This window comes from Electrophorus electricus, chromosome 14, assembly GCF_041902795.1.
Source record: "Electrophorus electricus isolate QZ-2024a chromosome 14, ASM4190279v1, whole genome shotgun sequence".
NCBI classification, from domain to species: domain Eukaryota; kingdom Metazoa; phylum Chordata; class Actinopteri; order Gymnotiformes; family Gymnotidae; genus Electrophorus; species Electrophorus electricus.
Genome location: NC_137510.1, coordinates 6,292,301 through 6,310,526, shown reverse-complemented (window position 1 = coordinate 6,310,526; position 18,226 = coordinate 6,292,301). Strand labels below are relative to the sequence as shown.

Below are 18,226 nucleotides of genomic sequence, written 5' to 3'. Positions count from 1 at the left end.
GACCACATGTCAAAGTCCACGTCAGACAAATTGACCAATTCACTGGCGAGATGGATTGCTGTGGACTGTAGACCGCTCTCTGTGGTCGAAGATAAAGGGTTACAAGACACGCTGCAAATTGCGTCAGCTGATGCAAGTTACGAACTGCCGTCCAGAAAGACGATGTCGAAAAAAAATCCAGCAGTGTCGTAAGATAGTGGGTCACTTCAAACATAGCCCTGCCAATACAGAGGATGTTTTTAATACCATTTTAGATGATGATAGACAATATTTTATCTATTTTATTTTATTTATAATGGGAGCAGTTGAAGTCAATCAGTACTTTGGCATTTTTGGTCAGAATTTCCAGCGTTCTGAAAAGTATTTACTGTGTTTTCTGCACTCATCTATTGGTCTGTGTAGTAGACTGGTGGGAAAATAAACAAGATTTTGAAGTTTAAGCTTATGTTCATTGATTCATTCATCATCCAAACTTAAATTAACATTTCCCATGTTAAATATTGAAATGTGATTAATTTCGATTAATTAATTACAAAGCTTCTAATTAATTAGATTTGTTTTAATCAAGTCCCACCCCTACTATATAGTATTACGGTCAGTGGTGGCTCCTTTCGAAGCAAACAGTCAAACCGGTTAACGCAAAGCTAATTCAAACTGGAGTGATTGGAAAAACCTATCCTGTAACTATCAACCGTGCACACGGTTTAAGAGCACATGATCTTGTTCACTATACGGCGCTGACGTAAGTGGATCACACAAAGTGCCGTCTGCAATAGGAAATAAGATTAGAGGGTAGTGTGGAATCTAAGATAAGAAATCAATAAAATAAACAGTACAATAGTGCGTAAGAAAAAGAAACAGAACCGAAAAAAATAAGTAATAATGAAAAATGAAATTCAATGAGAAGTTGCGGTAGGTAATAATTACCACAGATTTGAAACTTTTGAAATTATATCATGAAATGTTGGATTTGATAGTTTAATTTCATTTCACAGTTAGCACTGCTTCAGAGAACCTTTCTTTATAGCCAAGCCCATTACAGTACGTCAACAATCAAATCCGTCATGTCACTGTGCTCAGCGGCGGTGCTACACGCGGACTTGTCTTTATGTTGTTCCTGTGCTGATTCTCACTAATTTGTGTTAATCCACGTCAAGTGGTGTGTGTCGTCCATTAGTGGTCAGTCACACCACCTGGAGGTTATTATCCCATTATGATACGCTTTCTTTAATCTTGATTTGTATTCATGACTGTTGTTGTCAATGTTACGTTTTTTATTATTATTATTGTTATCATTCATTTTTGCCGTAGTTAGCACGCTTTTATGTTTGGTGTCGTTTTCGTTACTTTCATGAAAGATTCCAGTTGGAGACTCGCGTTTGCTTTCCTTTTTTCCTTTTTGTCTGCACGTTACTTCTGTTGAAGGTAATTCAAAAAAGATGTAGTAAATGTGAATACAAATTCCAAGATTTGTGTGTGAGAGGCGTTAGAGTTGGTCCTTGTTTTAGGCTTTGCACTCAGTATTGGCGGTGTAATTTTGTAATTCAATAATGTAAACCGTGTGCAGGCAAGTAGAGGTGGAGTCAGTGATTTTGCACCCGTTGCCAAATTTCCCCACACCCTTATAAATTAACCACATGCAGAAATAGTTTATATTTATCTTTGACTCGAGAGAACCGATTCCTCCACAACTGAAAAGACCAACTGGAAAAAAAAAATGGATCCCTGTGATTGCAACAGCAGTAAGATAATATCGAATGTTACTCTTGTTTTTTAAATCTCATGTTTATTGTAGTCTCTGATTAGGTATGTTATGGGATAAATCTGTGATTAATCCTATTTCTTTTAATTAAACTGAAATAATGATTCATTAATCATTCTATTAAACCTATTTTCCATAACATTTCAGCTGGAACTTGCAGGTGTGGTGTCAACTGCAAATGCAAAAATTGCAAGTGTCCAACTTGCCAGAAAAGTATGTTCAGTTCATCTATATGTGCTCACAATATCTTCATTTGGAGTACAAGCATAAGCCTTGACCATAATTACCTTCTCACCAATACTGCTGTTTTCTCATTCATAGGCTGCTGCTGTTGCTGTCCACCTGGGTGCAGCAAGTGTGCTTCTGGATGTGTGTGCAAGGATGAGGCCTGTGATTCTAGCTGTTGCAAGTGAACATCCACGTTTGTTTCACACACAGTGCAGCTGTGTGTGAGAGAACCACTGTCCCATGCAGTGAGGCTTGTCGGGAGTAACAAATGGCTGGCAAACCTTTTGTCAAAACTGTCATTTACTTCTGGTTATCTTCACTCTAGTTTTCCTAGTTCTGTTAAACATAACCTTTGCAATTAATGTTGCATGACTAAACCTGTGTGGAAATGCCAATAAAACATCTGAGTATTTCCAGTGTTGCTGCATTCTGTTATTTCGGTTTACTTCTTTCAAGGGACCTCTGGTGATCTTTAAACTCTCCTTTTCTTTACTTAGTTGGCTTTTTCAGACCAAGTATTGCTCTAGGCACTGGAGGCTGAGAAGGGCCAGTGCTGATTATTCCATCAGAAACTCCACTGTCCACATCCACCACCTGAGATCTTGCAGACTGGATATCCTAAATGCTGTTACTTGTAGGCATAACTAGATTAAAGACCGAACAGTAGTCTAGGACAAGCAACTCTATGTAGGTATTGCATTTATGTGAGAACTCGAGGGACTAAAGAAAAGCTGCATCATCCACTGCTCTATTGGCGTGATGTAGTCCAGTTGCAAAGAGGCAGAGGTCATTATTCACACAACTCCAGCTTGTTGCTGCCCCTTATGACTACTGTTGTGACTGCCCCTGGTCTGTAGTTATTGATGCTTTTGTGTGGGATTAGAGTTTTGGAATGACTAATGTAGCATGGGGTGATTGGAGACATCTGAATGTGTATTCCTGTGAGTTGTACAGTAGGTTTTATGATTTAGTTTCATAGTGTTCAGATATCCACTGTATGGACATATTTTGGGGAGGGGAAAAAAAAGAATTTTACAGTGTTTGTTTTCTGTATGCTCACTGCCTTCCAAACAGTTGGGGAAATTTTAAAAAAGATTAATTGGGAGACACTTTTTCCCCCCTGGTAGTCAGGAGGGTATAACCTTAAGCTCAACCTTGACCCCAGTTTTAGTTTTTACAGTAAAATATTACAAAAATTAGTATTGCATGTTATAATTAACATCTCAAATTGGTCTTATATAATGCATTTTTCTAGCTCTAATATTGAGGCACTACTGAAGGCCTTGGTGAGTTATATTAGGTGAGTTAGATTGTAAGATTAGTTGAAAACTAAACTGCAGTGTAACAGCTTCCCAAAACTGCATACCCATGAAATAGGCTGAATCATGATATTGATATATTTGTGATATTTTGGTGCCATCTAGTGCTCGTAACATATCAAGAGCACAGGTTTCTTACAGCCCCACTGATCAACTTTCAAGGAGCAATAAATTATTTTTACCACCAAAAGGTAGCAAACATGTATGATGCGTGATTATTTTTCTACAAAGTGCTGCTCACACAAGATGACTCAAATTGCTCTGTAGTCCTGAAATGAACCAGTTTTTTTCCCATAGAGGAGGTCTCCCACATGTTTAAAGCAGATTTAGTACAGAATCTGATACATATTTTCCGAGTGCACACTCACATTATTAGGTCTTGAATACATCACCTATTTCTTTAATCATTGCTAGCATGCTTGACTCACAGCTAGACTCAACTCACCCTCCATCTGTTCGTTAACCAGGCTACACGTCTTGGGCCAAAATCCACTAATAAAGTAAGGTATGTGGTTTATAATTATAATAAACAATTTCACCTATAGTCTGACATCATGGTAAGCTAAGCATTACTAGATAGCTATCTGGAATTCTAATTGTAATTCGGAACGTTTGGTTGGTTTGTTTGCCCTGATTAGTTGCTTACGGGGCGCCAAAGCCGCTTTTACTACAGTGTTGGTTTGACGTATTTAAAATTGCACCAAAAGTCTTTACAAAAGGAAGCTGATACTGACAGTGATCGCGACAGGTGTCTCTTGCACAAAGAGCGGTACGGGGCGCAGACAAAAATTCAAATGGTGACATTTGCACTTCACGCAAATAAATTAACACAATAAATGAACGCAACCTAATGCAACTAATTTACTTTTTAGGATCTGGCGCACTGTGTCATGTTCTTCAGTAGTTTCCTCACTCTCCGTTTTTTTTTTTTGTTTTTTTTGTTTTTTTTCCAGTTGCATTTTCTGAAATTCTAAATTTAAAATATTGGTTTAGTCTTGACTCTTGGTTAGTGTAGTAATTTCGCTTATTTATTCATTTGTTTTTGGCTTACATGTTCAAGTGTGTTAGAAGCTCTGACTTCCACATTCACAGAAAGCTTGTAGTTACCATACTGAAAATAGCTAACGATGCCTGCTGGGCAAGACAAGGGAAGTTTTTGTGCACAGCTTCAAGGCGTGCTTGAAGAGTTACAGTTCAGGTATGAATGTTACGCCATTTCAAGTTCGATCGTAGACAGTCACATGTCTATAATGATAAAAGTAATGCAGGTTCTATGTATTTATGGCAACCATTAAAAAAAAATCTGTAAATGCCTATGTTTTACTTTAGAGAAAGAATAAAAACAGACACAATCAGTTTTGTTGTCCAATTTATTTACAAAAGTATGTACATGAACAAACATTAACATTTTTCGTAAAATACAATTAAAAAAAAAAAAAAGAAAAACCTCAGGCACTCAGCCAGCGGGGCTAGTAGGCAAACAATAAAGCTGACAAAATCGACAGTGAGCAAGACAAAGGGCAAAAACAGGGAGAACGAGTAAAACCGATCAAAACCTCAAAAACCAGGTCAGTACAAAGGAATGGCTTACAAAGTCTGGGAAAATGCTGAGCGAGACTTCGCAATAATCAGCAGACACAAGTAGGTTTAATTATACAAAGACATTAAAGGAAACTAGACACAGGTAACACTAAAACTGGGGTTCGGGAACGGACAGAGGGATTATGGGGAGTGTAGTCCACCTGAGGCAGGCTACAGACGTGACAGCTGACTTTAAAAGCTTTTTTAAACCCAAGTTTAAGATTCTGCAAGTGATTCGTGAGTGCAAATCACTTAACGGCCTCTGCTGTGATCAGAGAGCAAAGATTTTTGGATCAGAAACACATCAGCATTCCTGATTAGGAAGTTGAGGTCATTTTCAGTTTTGCCACCATTTTGTGTCGGCTGATTTTGCAGACACCTGCCTTGTTAACACAACAGAAGTATTTAAGAAACAGGTACGTGGTATGTAGTCATTCCACATGCAAGTTGTGCAAATACATGTAGAGACGATGGAGAAGAGAATTTGCAGAGAGGCGATATATTAATATAATTTTTGGGATTTTGATCCCAAATAGTTAATGTCTGATGATTTAGTTAGCTACCTAACACACACCACCTTAGGTCTACTTTAAAAAGCAAGGCCACCAGTACCAGCGCAGACAACTTTAATAAAATTTAAAAACTATGACACACCGAGTGGAGAATCTGGTTCTGAGTTTAGGCACAAAAGGGCTTCACTAACATTTAACATGGTTACCATCACATATGTGCAATACCGCTCAATTCGTCGCATTTAAATACATGCGCTTATAAGGAACGGGGTTCCCCCTTTCCTTAATTACGCGGGCTCTGTGCACGCGCCTTTCCATCAGTCGCTTGCTTAATCCTGTTCTGTTTTCACTATATCACATCACTTTGCCACAAATCAAACCTGTAGCTAATAATACTGTAATAAAACCTGTATATTAATGGACCATACACATAATTAATATTGTGTAACATTTTATGTATCATTATTTTATGTTGGCTGTTCAATAAATGATGATAATCTGATGTCCTAAATCCTTATTTGCTGATGTAGCAACATATGTTTAACATTGCACGTGTAGTCACATTAACAAAGGCTGTGTTCGAAATAGCCTACTACATACTATTCACGTACTGATTGGGCCCTAAATCAGTATGCCATATGCAATATGCGACCAAAATAAAATTTTCCATTATGCAATCTAGAGCTATCTTCAGGGCGTACTGTATCCCATGATGTAACGGTGGCAGAAAAGCTTTCCCAGAACCTTCATATATTTACATAGTATGGTTTGCATGTGGCAGATACTAGGTACTATACTGCATACCACTACAGGGACCCGTATGCAGTATACTGAGTGCAGTATACGGTCTATAGTAGGCTATTATGAACAGAGCCGTAGCCTTAGCAGTAGCCGGCTGGCATGTAGCTGCCAACTGTAGTTGCCACCAAATAAAACTTGTGTTGTAAATGGTCATAAATCCAGTGTAATCTCACCAACCAATCAGCACTCACTAACAGAAATACTAATATTCTACTGCCCCAAACCATTTTGCTGTAGAAAAAAAAAAAGGAAATTTACAGGTAAATATTTCTTCCTATTTTTTGTGTGATACATACTTCTACTTTCCAAAATTAAAGTGAGATCCTGGCAAAGTGGTGAGAAAATAATGAAGTTGCTGTAATGTGGAGCAATCACGAGGAGGAGGCATACGCTGAGAAGAGTGAGATTTATTAAGGGCAAATCCATATTCAGAGTCGTTAGTACGGTCCAGGGTCAGTAAGTCAACATGGAGAGTCCAGGAATACACAGTAGACAAAGGAGTTGTCACGATCAGTCCCTTCCATGTTCCGTGTTTTCCATGTCTTGTGTGGGGTTCCGTTCCATTGTTTCGTTTTGTCCTCACATTGATTGCGTACACCTGTCACTCGTTTCTAGTTCATGTATTTAAACCCTGCTGTGTGCCTTGGTCGTGGCTTTTCACTATTTGTTTTGCTGTTTCATGGTTTGAGTTAATGGTTGAGGGTTATTTCTTTGTGCTCTGTGTTTGTTTCTTAGCCTTCGTGTTTCCTAGTCCTGAGTGTTCCCTAGCGTTAGTTCCTAGCCTGCTTCCCTAGTTAGCCTTCGTGTGTTTTTATTTTGTAATGTTTCTCAGTACTCTCCGTGTCGGCTCTGTGAGCCTGGACCGTATAAACGACTCTGATTTTGGATTTGCCCCTATTAAATCTTGCTCCTCTCAGCACATGCATCCGCCTCCTTACCGCTCAATGCTACAGGAGACAAACACGCAATAACAGAATAGGGAAATGGGCTACAATACAAAACACAAACTACATGAACAGGTTAAGAATCATGGGAAGAGTAAACATGACGGAGCTTAATACATCCAACTACAGAGGCATGCATAACAATAACAGGCAGCAGAAACATGATAGAGGCATGGAATCACAATATAACAGGCATGGATTGCAACTAACAGGGCAGGGAAAGACACAGGGTTTAAATAAACGGACTGATGAGGGCTTACAAGGAACAGGTGATAACTTGTGAAAACCAAAACGAGCACCAGAACAGGAACGGTAGGAGATGAAATTAAGGAATGCAGCCAAAACAAAGACATGAGCTAGGATGCTAGGGAGGGCCAATCATGACAGCAAGCCCCAAGACTAGACACAGACAGAAACAACTGGGCAAGAAAAGGAGCAGGAATGGAAACTGGATGAGACACAGGAACAGACAGATCGGAAACATGAGCAGAACATAGGACACAACGAGGAGCAGGTACAGGAGCAGAAGAGACAGAGACCGGAGACACTACAGGAGCAGACAAGAAAACAGATGCAGAAACAGACAAATCGGGTCAACAGGAGCAGGCACAACAACCAGGAACAGACACAAACGCAGGAGCGGGAACAGGACACTGAATAGCAACAGACTGAAGGTGACAAAAGGGAGGATGTGGACACACAGCAAAAGATGAGAAATGTCAAACCGCACACACAAAATTATGAGCAAAATAAAAATACCATACAGACTGGGCCAGGACAATGGGACAGGAACAAAAACAGGCACAGATACACGGATGGGCACAGAAACAGGAACAAACGGAGACCAAGGAACTGGAATGGGCACAGAAACAGGCACAGGATCAGACACCACAACAGGGGCAAAAACTAAATCATATGTGAAGGCAAAAACAAGGAACAGACCCGGTAACAAGTAGAGTGGCATCTTTAATGCTGGGAACAGGAACTCGCTGGGTGGCATCTTCAATGCTGGGAACACAAACTTGCAAAGTGGCTTGCAGGACAGCCACTGGTACAAGTGCGGTGACCCTGGAGGAAAACACAGGCACAGAAGCAACTCGGCAGCTCCCAAGCCTCATGTGAGCTATAGGAAGCTTGCAGTTGAGAGCACACCAAGTATCATACCAAAGATTATCTGTACATTCACTCCACCTACTCACGTCTTGTGCTTCAGGTCGCTCCTTCCTCCAGTGTTGATAAAAACACTCAGATAGTGTTTACCTGCAGTCTCATCACAAAAAGCAGCTGAAAATGAAAGTACTTGCAGAGTTTTCTATGACTGACAAGACGCCCTTATATCTGCAGTGGCAGGGGATTTGCAGCCTCTGGTGGTGCTGAGACGCAGCATACTCGGAGTGTGTGGAAAAGGCTAGTATTTTGTCCCATTTACCTGACACCTTTATGTAAAGCTGCTTACAATTATGACTGAGTACAACTTGAGCAATTGAGGGTTAAGGGCCTTGCTCAGTGGCCCAACAGTTGGGGGGCCGTGGTGGGGCTTTAACCAGCAACCTTCTGATTATAAGTCAAGTACCTTAACTGCTGAGCTACCACTGCCCTGAAGAGCATTAGCTAACAGAGGCCCTCTCTCTTTCTGCGTTCATGGTAAACTGGTCTTTCTGTAATGTGGAGAGATCCTGAGGCAGACTCGTACACTGAGAGGAGCGAGATTTATTAAGATGGTGTAATGATGTGATTATGTAATGTGATTTCTTTCTTTAAATTATTTATTTATATCGTCTATATCCTACATTTTTCCTTGATTTTATATTCTTCCTTGATGTCCACTTACAATGTTTGTGTGGTTTTATGTTCCAGTCATAATTCATTTTCCAACTTCTCTTTCCAACCTTTTAAACAGGCCGTTTCTACGCCTTTAACTGAAATAGTAGATAAATGACCTCTGTTCACTGTGAATCCATCCTGGATCCCTGCCTGAGACATCATTTAAGAGTTCCACGGGCGGTGATCGCCACGGGCAGTCATCCTGCACTATGAACCCTGGACCAACACTTCCATCCTGAGCCCTACCCTAATGTGTTTCACCTGTCACACTCCCATCCTCAGCCCTGTTCTAATGTGTTTCACCTGTTCCTTGTTTCAAGCTCCTTTTAAGTAGCCCTTCCATTCCCTTGAACATTTTTGGGGGTGGGAGATGTGTGCCTGGCATTAAAAAAAGAGACTATTTAAGTTAAAATTAATTAAGTGATTAAAGATTGCAACACACTGTATCTGTGGGAAACGGGCAATACTGAAAACCAGCCTGTTCAGGAGGGGGTTATATATGTCTATGTCACGGTATGGCCCCTCTCCCCCCAAACGTCTCCGTGCGTGTCTATGTGTGTTTGTCAATGTGGCCATGGCCTCCTTGTGTCTCACACCTGCTCCTTATTGTGTCATTATCATATGTATAAAGGTCTGTCCTTTACGGTTTTCGCTTCTGTTAGTGTGCGTGTCTGAATGTCAAATAAACGTGTGTTGGTGTTCCACGCTACTCGTCCCCGCATCCTCCTTAAAGCCTCCTCCTTACAGTCTAACCCTTAATTCAGAATTGCTTAACAGTAAGAATTTCAATTCTGTTTTCAGTGTTATTTACTGTAATAGGGAACTGACTGTAAAGATTGCACACACAAACGAAGAGGATCCAATCGCAAGAGGTTTTATTTTTTAAATCAAACAGATCAGTGGGGTCAGGCAGGTATTCGTAGTCAGGTTGTTCTAAGGTCGATAACACGGTGTCCAGGCATCAGGCAGGAGACGAGGTATGCTCGAATCTGGAATTGAGTTGGCAATACTTTGCGACATGAATGCGAGGGAGGGGAGCTTAAGTAGGGGGGCAATGATGAGGAGAACGATGATCAGGTATGTACTCTGGCGAATCAGATCGGAGGTATGTACTAGTACTCTGGCGAATCAGATCGGAGGTGTGTACTAGAAGTAGGTGTGGCAGTGCAGGGCTGAGCGTGGTTCCCCTCATCAACAATGGTTTTCCAAATACAAACCAGACACACAAGAATCTCAGCTTTATGAAACATTTCTTTAGGGAACTATTTCACAAGAGCTGCTGTCTTATTAAAATGAAGATTAAATAAATCTTTTTTATTTATAGCGCAGTAATTACAGTCAGCTCCAAAATGAATATTACTCCTGATAAAAATGAATTGAACGGCTGTACATCAGTTATTGAGTCACATATTAAAATTTCAAAGTTTTTGTTTTTTTGTTTTTTTTTTAGAAAAAGGTTTTGTACAGTATAATGGGAAAACAAATCAGACATTTGTTTTTAAAATGAAATTCCCAAAACAAATATCTTCAAAAATTACAACCATTTCAGATGAATTTTACATTATGGGTATGACTTTTATGTGTGGCAAATTCACTGTGGTCTTGCTGTGGTCTCGCATCTTGATAATGTCAGGTGACTCATTTAAATCTTTTACACATTTAAATCAATCTAAAGCAAGACAGAACATACAGTCAGGAAAGGTACAGTAAAAATGCACATATGCAAGAAGAAGGCATGCATAAATTCTGCCGAGGAAACACATTTGACAGTGATGCAATTCATAAATCAACTGCAGGTGGTACTAATCTAAAATTTGCTGGCAGGTGTAGGCAGAATCATTGCTGTCCGCAGCTCACGAGCGCAGTGTCTTTGTATGGATTGGGGACAGAAAAGCAAGTTGGGCAGGCCTGATTCTTTGCTGTTATCCTGTGGCATGAGGGGTGAGGCGGTGACAGGTGGGCTTTTAGGGGGTCCGTGAACAGAGGAGACAGCTGTGAGAGTTGTGGGAGGAGGTGTGGTCATACCTCCAGGCTCTGGATGTGGCAACAGATGTGAGAGATATGCACACATACATCCCCTGTCCTGCAGCAACCTCAGCACATCATTACGGAAGCGCACGGCCACGAAGGCATAGAGCACAGGGTTGAGACAGCAACGCACGTATGCCAGGCTGCGGGTAACGTCCTCGCTCAGGTGGGCCCTGCCCCACTCGTCGCAAGTACTCATAGCTATAAACACTCGGAAAGACAGCACCAGGGTGTATGGCAGCTGGAAGAGCAGGAAGAGCAGCACCAATGCCAACATGAGACGCAGTGTCCTCTGTCTGCGCCAGCATTTGGCCTTACCCTGCAGGAGCACATGCCCGATGGCACCGTAAAACACCAGCATGGCCACGCAGGGCACACAGAAGCCCACAATCTTAGCCACATTTGCCAACTTCTTCACCCAGCCACTGTCGGCCTCCATCCAGATGTTCATGCCACAGCGTTGCGCCACGTTGCCAGCTTCCTGCTTCACAGAGGAGAAGATGAGCTCCGGCAGGCTCAGCAGCACTGAGGCGATCGCCACAGCAATGGCACACAGCCCACCGTAGCACAGCATGGCCGGCCGCAGCTTCTGTGCCGCCCGCGCGCGGACCACCACTAGGTAGCGGTCCGCACTGATGCACGCCAGCAGCAGCAGGCCGCTGTATGTGTTGATCGCGTGCACGCCATGGTTCAGCTTGCACAGACCCTCTCCAAAGAACCAGCCGCCAGCGAGGGCCTCACCTGTGCGTAGCGGCAGGGTCAACAGGAGCAGCAAGTCAGACAGTGCTAGGTGGAAGAGGAAGACGTCGGTCATGCAGCACAGACGCAGGCGGCGGTACTGGCCGAAAGTGGCAATGACCAGTCCGTTGCCGGTTACACCGAGGAAGAAGATGATGAAGAAAAGGGCAACCTGGATGGCCACATTGGTCACCTCCTGCTTATTGCTGGGTTCACACATCTCAATCAGATTCAGATCGTCCGTAGAATTTGAAATATACGTGTAATCACCAGAGAAGTCATCTGTCGTAATGAGCAAGGCCAGAAATCCTGTATCACAGTGATACATTTTTAGAATCACTTTAGGGCAGAGACAATGGTAGAGGAGGTATATATAATATACCCTTGACATCCTAAAATGATGACTAGCCCTGATGCTGCAGTGCTTGGAGGGCAACTAGGCAGAGGATAAGGACCATTGTACTGGGATGCTTAAGACTCCCAGCATGGTTCAGATAATCTGCTACTGGGAAACATGTACCATAAAGATGAATATGTATCTCAAATGTACAGATGGAGCCTAAACTGTTACAAAGACCAGGTATCAGTTATGTGCTGTGAATTGCAACACCTACAAGGAATATATGTGTCACATTTTGTGGAGGAGTGTATTAAGACAAATGAACATAATGTAATATGTTCCCTTAATATTTTTACTGTTTACTATTTACTGATTAAACTCCAATGGCAAATGTTAAATCATGTCATCGGGCATCGTGTTGTAACTATAATTCAGGGCATGCTTCAAATACTGTGCTACAGATTGTACACATAAAAGATTACACTGTTATTCTGCATGGTATGTATGAATATTGGGATAAATAAATAGCATACAAAAACAAGTAATGTTAAAAGTTTTACTTAAATGTGAAAAAAATAAGTAACTGATGATTAACTACTACTCCCTGCTGACCATAAACTGCCTAGACAGATGATGTCACTCTGTGTATCACCTGTGGAACTGTCATCATTGGGGAACTTGCCATCGGTATGGATCGTAGAGTTTCTGTAGCTTGTCATTGCTCTGCTTAGAGAAAGAAAGAGAGAATCAGATATGAATTAGTTACATGTGAAGTTCACAAGGTGATCTATGTCATGATGTGGAATGGTCCAAATTAGTGGACCTCCAGAGGGGTTTCCAGTACATTTTTAAATGTGGAACAGCATCATTCTTCCATCACATTCTCAGTAGGAAAGAAAACTCTCAAAGCATTCCAGGAGCCTTTAACTATATTGAAATAATGACAGTGTGCATCACAGCTAATGGGTAATATTGGGTAATACAAGTCCTCTCTACCTAATATTCCTCTCTACCTTTGTCAAAGCACCAGCTCTTCTGACATATATCTGAAGTGAGACAGTTGTCAAAGCTCTTCCAGGCTAGACGATCTTTTGATTATTGACGTACCCATGATGATCTAAGTTCAATAGCGGGGTACAAATTGGTGTAGGCTGAGAGGTATTGCCAATACACGATAAAAGCCCTTTCAAACTAAAAAACGTGGTATAGACTATAAATCCGATACATCCTTTCTTATTAGTCTTCTGTTTAAACTATTATACCTGAGATCTTGGCTAAAATGCTACCTGTAAAATCATGAGGCGTTGAAGATAGAGTAACTCATATCCAGTCTATCAAGACATTCTATGTAAACAAGAAAACTGGCAAAATGTGTCAGCGAGTGTAATAATGCTTACAGAGAATGTCAAAGTTCTCCCCACTTCTCCTTTGAGAAATGTGTTAAAACCATAGCTAGGAGCTGTTAAAAGTGTAGTCACGTTATTGCTCAGCAGACTGCATCAGATACCCAATGACCATTTTTCAATATACATGTACAAAAGTACCATTCAGTTGTTTCAGTTGTGCCATCTGTGACATCTTAAGGCTTGAGTGTGGTAGAGTATCTTTATTGATGCTCACAAAACAAAGCAAAAGGCTCAAAAAACAAACAGTAATAAATCAAGCCCTTAGCAACCCTTTCAGCGTTTGGGTGGTTTATTTATTATTATGTGCAATGTAAAGCACTGGAGACATGTAACTGTGGACTGAAATACTGTGGGTTAAATGAAAGTGAAACAAGAAGTAGGTGTGCATGATAACAGGTAATAAACTAAATGATTGAGATTAGGGGGATTGGCTGCAAACTGGAGCAATGTGTATGCATGTGTGTGTGTGAGGGCATGTCTCTTTGGCTGGGCGCTGCCCAAGCCGTGAAACCATCTGTCCTTTGTAACTGTGGCTTGGATGGCGAAACTGTCCAACAAACTAATAAATATAGTTTAAAATAGGGAATATCATTTTGAAATTGTAAACATAATTTATTCTAGTAAGTTCTTCTTTGTTGGTTCACTTCAATTAACTATTTTAGAGGTAAGTGTATATAGTGTCTATTATTGGTATAGCATAGAGCACTTACCCAGAAGAGGTTCAAACCCAAAACCTCCATGAGAAAAGCAGTGTTTTCTAAGCCTTTGCAGGCAAGACCTGACAACCCATAAAATGTGTAAAAATACGTTACAGAATTTAGATTTGTGGACATACTTAGATAGGCTGTCACATAATAACACTGTTTATCCACTTAGAGCTCTGTGATCTGCCCAGATTACATACTGCTGTTTGCCTTGGTGCCAAGTTGGGTTGTTATCTACATATTCAATCTATGCCTGTATTCTTCAGTTATCTTTGTTCACATTCGTGGTACTTTTTTTTCATCTGGAACTGAATATATATATATATATATATATATATATATATATATATATATATATATATATATATATATATATATATATATATATATAAGTATGTTCTATGATCTCAGTATCTGCATCTGTTCTGTGATGCAGTTCTGTTCTGTGATGCAGATGTATCATACTACTAGAGTATACAAGAAGGTCTTATCTTTTCTTCTTTTTTCCAATCTCTCAATCTGCATGTCTGTAAAACTTCTTTTTAAAGGTGATTCGACCATTCAACTATATTTAAAACGGGTATTCAGTCTTACAGCGTTATTATGTCTAAAGCAAACGATACCACTATAGTATACAGATGTATAAAATAAAATGAAATAAAATAAAATAAAAAAGAAGTGTTGTAAGAATTAAAAACACTAATCCAAAAAAAATGGTGGTAACACTCACCACGGTTAATCGTTATCGTGATTCTTAGACATGTTTTGCGGTTTACAATTACACGAAAATAGACATAACATGGAACTCTTTGAACACTCTTGGTAAGAAGGTTTATTCATAAGGAGACACATCGCGTGCCACCGCTCCGTTGCTTTAAATGACGTGTCCAGTGAGATGACTTATAGCTTCAGAAATCAGTCATCATTGCGTGCGACAGAACTTTAAGAACAGTTTCACGTCTAACAGTGTTATTTTTGTTGAGAAATACACCAACCATACTACGTCGTCTCCTTTGGATATTTGCATTCCCTTGGAGTGTACAGAGGCTAATACATCGCCGACGGGACCACATCTGTAGCGTGAAAGGTAAATTCGCTTACGAATTTAGATTGCTTAGATTGCGGAAAATTGTTGGAAATTAAAGCTGCTTTCCATTAAATTCTTAAACTTTGCCAAAATATGATTGCGAGGTATTGAACAGTTAAATTATTAACTTAAACGAGTTAGAGTAGAGAGGCTTTCAGATTGGATGCTATCCCAGGTAGTAGGCTAGATAATCAAAAACATATCGCATCTATGAGAACAAACACACTAGTTTATAGCAAATCGGATTTTTTACTGTTGGAATCTGTTATATTTGATTTTAATATGCTGAACAATACAATACCATTTTTAAAGACTAACTCGATAGCAAACCTGCAAAAGTAAACTGCTTTACTGACAGCGGTGGTGTTACTACCAGCATCAAATACAGCCAAACTGCTTAGAAGGTGCTCACGTAGGTATGAATGCGCATAAACTACTGGAATAATGCCTCAGACTACTAATTTACATTCCATTCTATTCTATTCTATTAATATAAATTTCATATTAAATTATATTGTATTAAAATAGACCTCTAAACAAATAAATTACTCAGATCAAAGGAAGTTAATACGGGCTTTGTAACGTGTGTGGCCCGAGTGCCGAAGGGTGAGGTACAGGACGCACAGGCTCCAGCGACGAGGACGAACATTTATTGTTACATGAAGACAGCGGCACTCACACGTAAAACAAGAAATGAACATAAACACGAAACCGTGAACATTACAAAAGCGAGAGACTTATAGGTTTAGACTACATACATGTATTTAGTTCTTAGGTGGTTGGTTTGCCTGTTTTTTTTTTTCCTTTGTACGGTTAAACAGTCACGAAATGTTAACATTTTAAGTCTCCTGGAAAGATTAGTTGTTGTATATAACATTAAATAAATAAAGCACCATTTGCTGAAATAAGTGTCTGGGTAAAACCCAAACACATACCAATACCAGACTTATTCTTTAAATGTGTGCTTTGGATTTTGTCAGGTGATTAATTCCATAAAATGTCTTTATTATTATTGTTATTATCATTATTATTATTATCCCATTAATATCGTTGTTGTTTGTTTCTTTCTTTGTTTGCTTGCTTGCTTATTTACGGGGTTTTCTTTTAGTACCCAAAACACCTGAAGCGCAAAATAAAAATATGCTTTTATTTATGAGCACAAGGTTTATGACCACAGACCTTTTGAGCACACAGTAATAAATTACATTGTAGATTCAGTTATAATTTAATTAATTGAACTGAAAATGAGAATGATCAACTTTCCTAAGAGTAAAATGTTAATCAGCAGTAATCGAGCCACGTATACAGTGCTTGAAGGGGGCCGGTACTCACGGATACGCAGTACCAGCACTTCTACATTTTGTTCGTTCGCGTACCGTGACCTTTCGTTGCGTTTCGGCACTTTTCACCAACTGCCCGTACTCTTCTCTGCCCCCGCCATATCAGGAATATAAAAACTAATTACCCAGGCAGCACTACGTGCGGATCACCTGTTCCCGTTCTCTAAGACTCTAAGGCTAAATAACGATGGCTCCAAAAGTGCACAAAGACAAAGCGTAGGTCACACAACAGAGCTTCAACTAGATCCAGAACTAAATGCAGGCCCAGGAGCAGCAAGCTAGCTTTAACGTCACTTCTAGCAGTGAGGAACCTGTTTGTGTAGCATCCGCAGAAACAACCGCCTGGAACTACCGACGGTAACAAATAAAGATGAATGGCTCGATTGTTGGTCAAAGGATCAAATGTATTTTTCTGTGCTCGCTAATTTGAATTTACATTTATGATTTCATTTTAAATTTACATTTACATTCGACAAGCAAACCATTGACAGCTAAGCTTGGAGGAGGAGATTCAGTTTCTTTATATTGGACTGTAATGTACTATTATTACTCAGTAATGTTACAACATGCATATCTAGTGCTGTTACACTAGTGCTGTTACACTAAATATTAAACATTATCTTAACCATAAACATTCACAGTCACCGAACGAATATTTACAGTCGCCGTTATGTCCATTGATTCGTGTCTGTGATTTGTGTGATTTTTTCATCTATTCTGTCGCATTAGTTTTCGACACTAATGCAACTTTGCTTAATTTATCAGTTTCTTTATGAGTTGAAGCACATGCACCTGCATGCACCATTGAATGGTTTTCAATATAGGTCATTAATAATCAAACATTAATCAATAAAGCTCTGCTACTATCTAGACTTTGTACACCTTTTTGCATATATTTTAAACAAACGACTAAAATTGTATCCAGGGAATCTGTCCACAGAAACACAAGTTGCTGGTCAAAGCATTTATTTTTCAGATTACACGTTGTGCTATATAGTTATGTTTACCTAACATTTAAGTTTGCTGCCAACATGCAGTCAATAAAATATACATCATGTTTACTGTGAATGTGTACAAAAACGTTCATTACTTTTCAGACAATTTAGTAATAGATAGTTTTATATAAAATATTACATACATGCATGTTTACATATAATATCATTTATCATATTTCATATATAATATTACATAAAACAGTTTCTTGGGAGACTGGTGTGACTCACCTCTGTGTACAGTAGTTGGTAGATTTTTGCAGTAGCAGTGCCAAGGTTATTCAGTGCATGCGCTGTTTTTGATTGTCTGGTCTCTCTACCCGAAATGTACATAAGATATATGTGGCATGCTGTTTTTCTCATCCTATCACAGCTGGCCTAGCATGAAACCAAAATCAAAAACACCCTGACCACAAGCTGATTTAACCATGAGAAGCAGCTTCTTTTTGCAAGGGTGTTGTTTTTCTGTTACTTGTTTTTTTTTTTTGGAGGTGGCATCTGAGTTGGGGATTGTAGGTTCATGAGTTTAAGTCAAAGTTCTTTACCTCAGGGGCAGGGGTTGTACACGTTGAAATGCTGTGACACTGAATAATGCCCTGAATATGCTATGCAAATGTGAA

The 18,226-nt window shown here is 39.8% G+C and overlaps 2 protein-coding genes and 1 long non-coding RNA gene across 3 annotated transcripts; 2 read left to right on the top strand and 1 right to left on the bottom strand.

The window, feature by feature from the left end:
* Positions 1-1,586: 1,586 nt before the first annotated feature.
* LOC118242149 (metallothionein-like) lies at positions 1,587-2,402 on the top strand. Its single transcript, XM_081696795.1, has 3 exons — positions 1,587-1,742; positions 1,910-1,975; positions 2,084-2,402. Exons 1-3 carry the CDS (start codon positions 1,718-1,720, stop codon positions 2,173-2,175), a joined length of 183 nt encoding a protein of 60 aa, XP_081552921.1. The 5' UTR covers positions 1,587-1,717; the 3' UTR covers positions 2,176-2,402.
* A 1,342-nt stretch (positions 2,403-3,744) lies between these two features.
* On the top strand, positions 3,745-9,653 carry LOC145651249 (uncharacterized). Its single transcript, XR_014117082.1, has 3 exons — positions 3,745-3,814; positions 8,492-8,554; positions 9,048-9,653. It is a non-coding gene; the product is annotated as an uncharacterized LOC145651249 (long non-coding RNA).
* A 187-nt stretch (positions 9,654-9,840) lies between these two features.
* LOC118242185 (C-C chemokine receptor type 7-like) lies at positions 9,841-18,023 on the bottom strand. The gene is made up of 3 exons (XM_035531190.2): positions 17,838-18,023; positions 12,730-12,800; positions 9,841-12,046 (listed from the first exon to the last, which is right to left on the bottom strand). The coding sequence occupies exons 2-3, from the start codon at positions 12,794-12,796 to the stop codon at positions 10,779-10,781; spliced, it is 1,335 nt and encodes a 444-aa protein (XP_035387083.1). The 5' UTR covers positions 12,797-12,800; positions 17,838-18,023; the 3' UTR covers positions 9,841-10,778.
* Between the last annotated feature and the right edge of the window lie 203 nt (positions 18,024-18,226).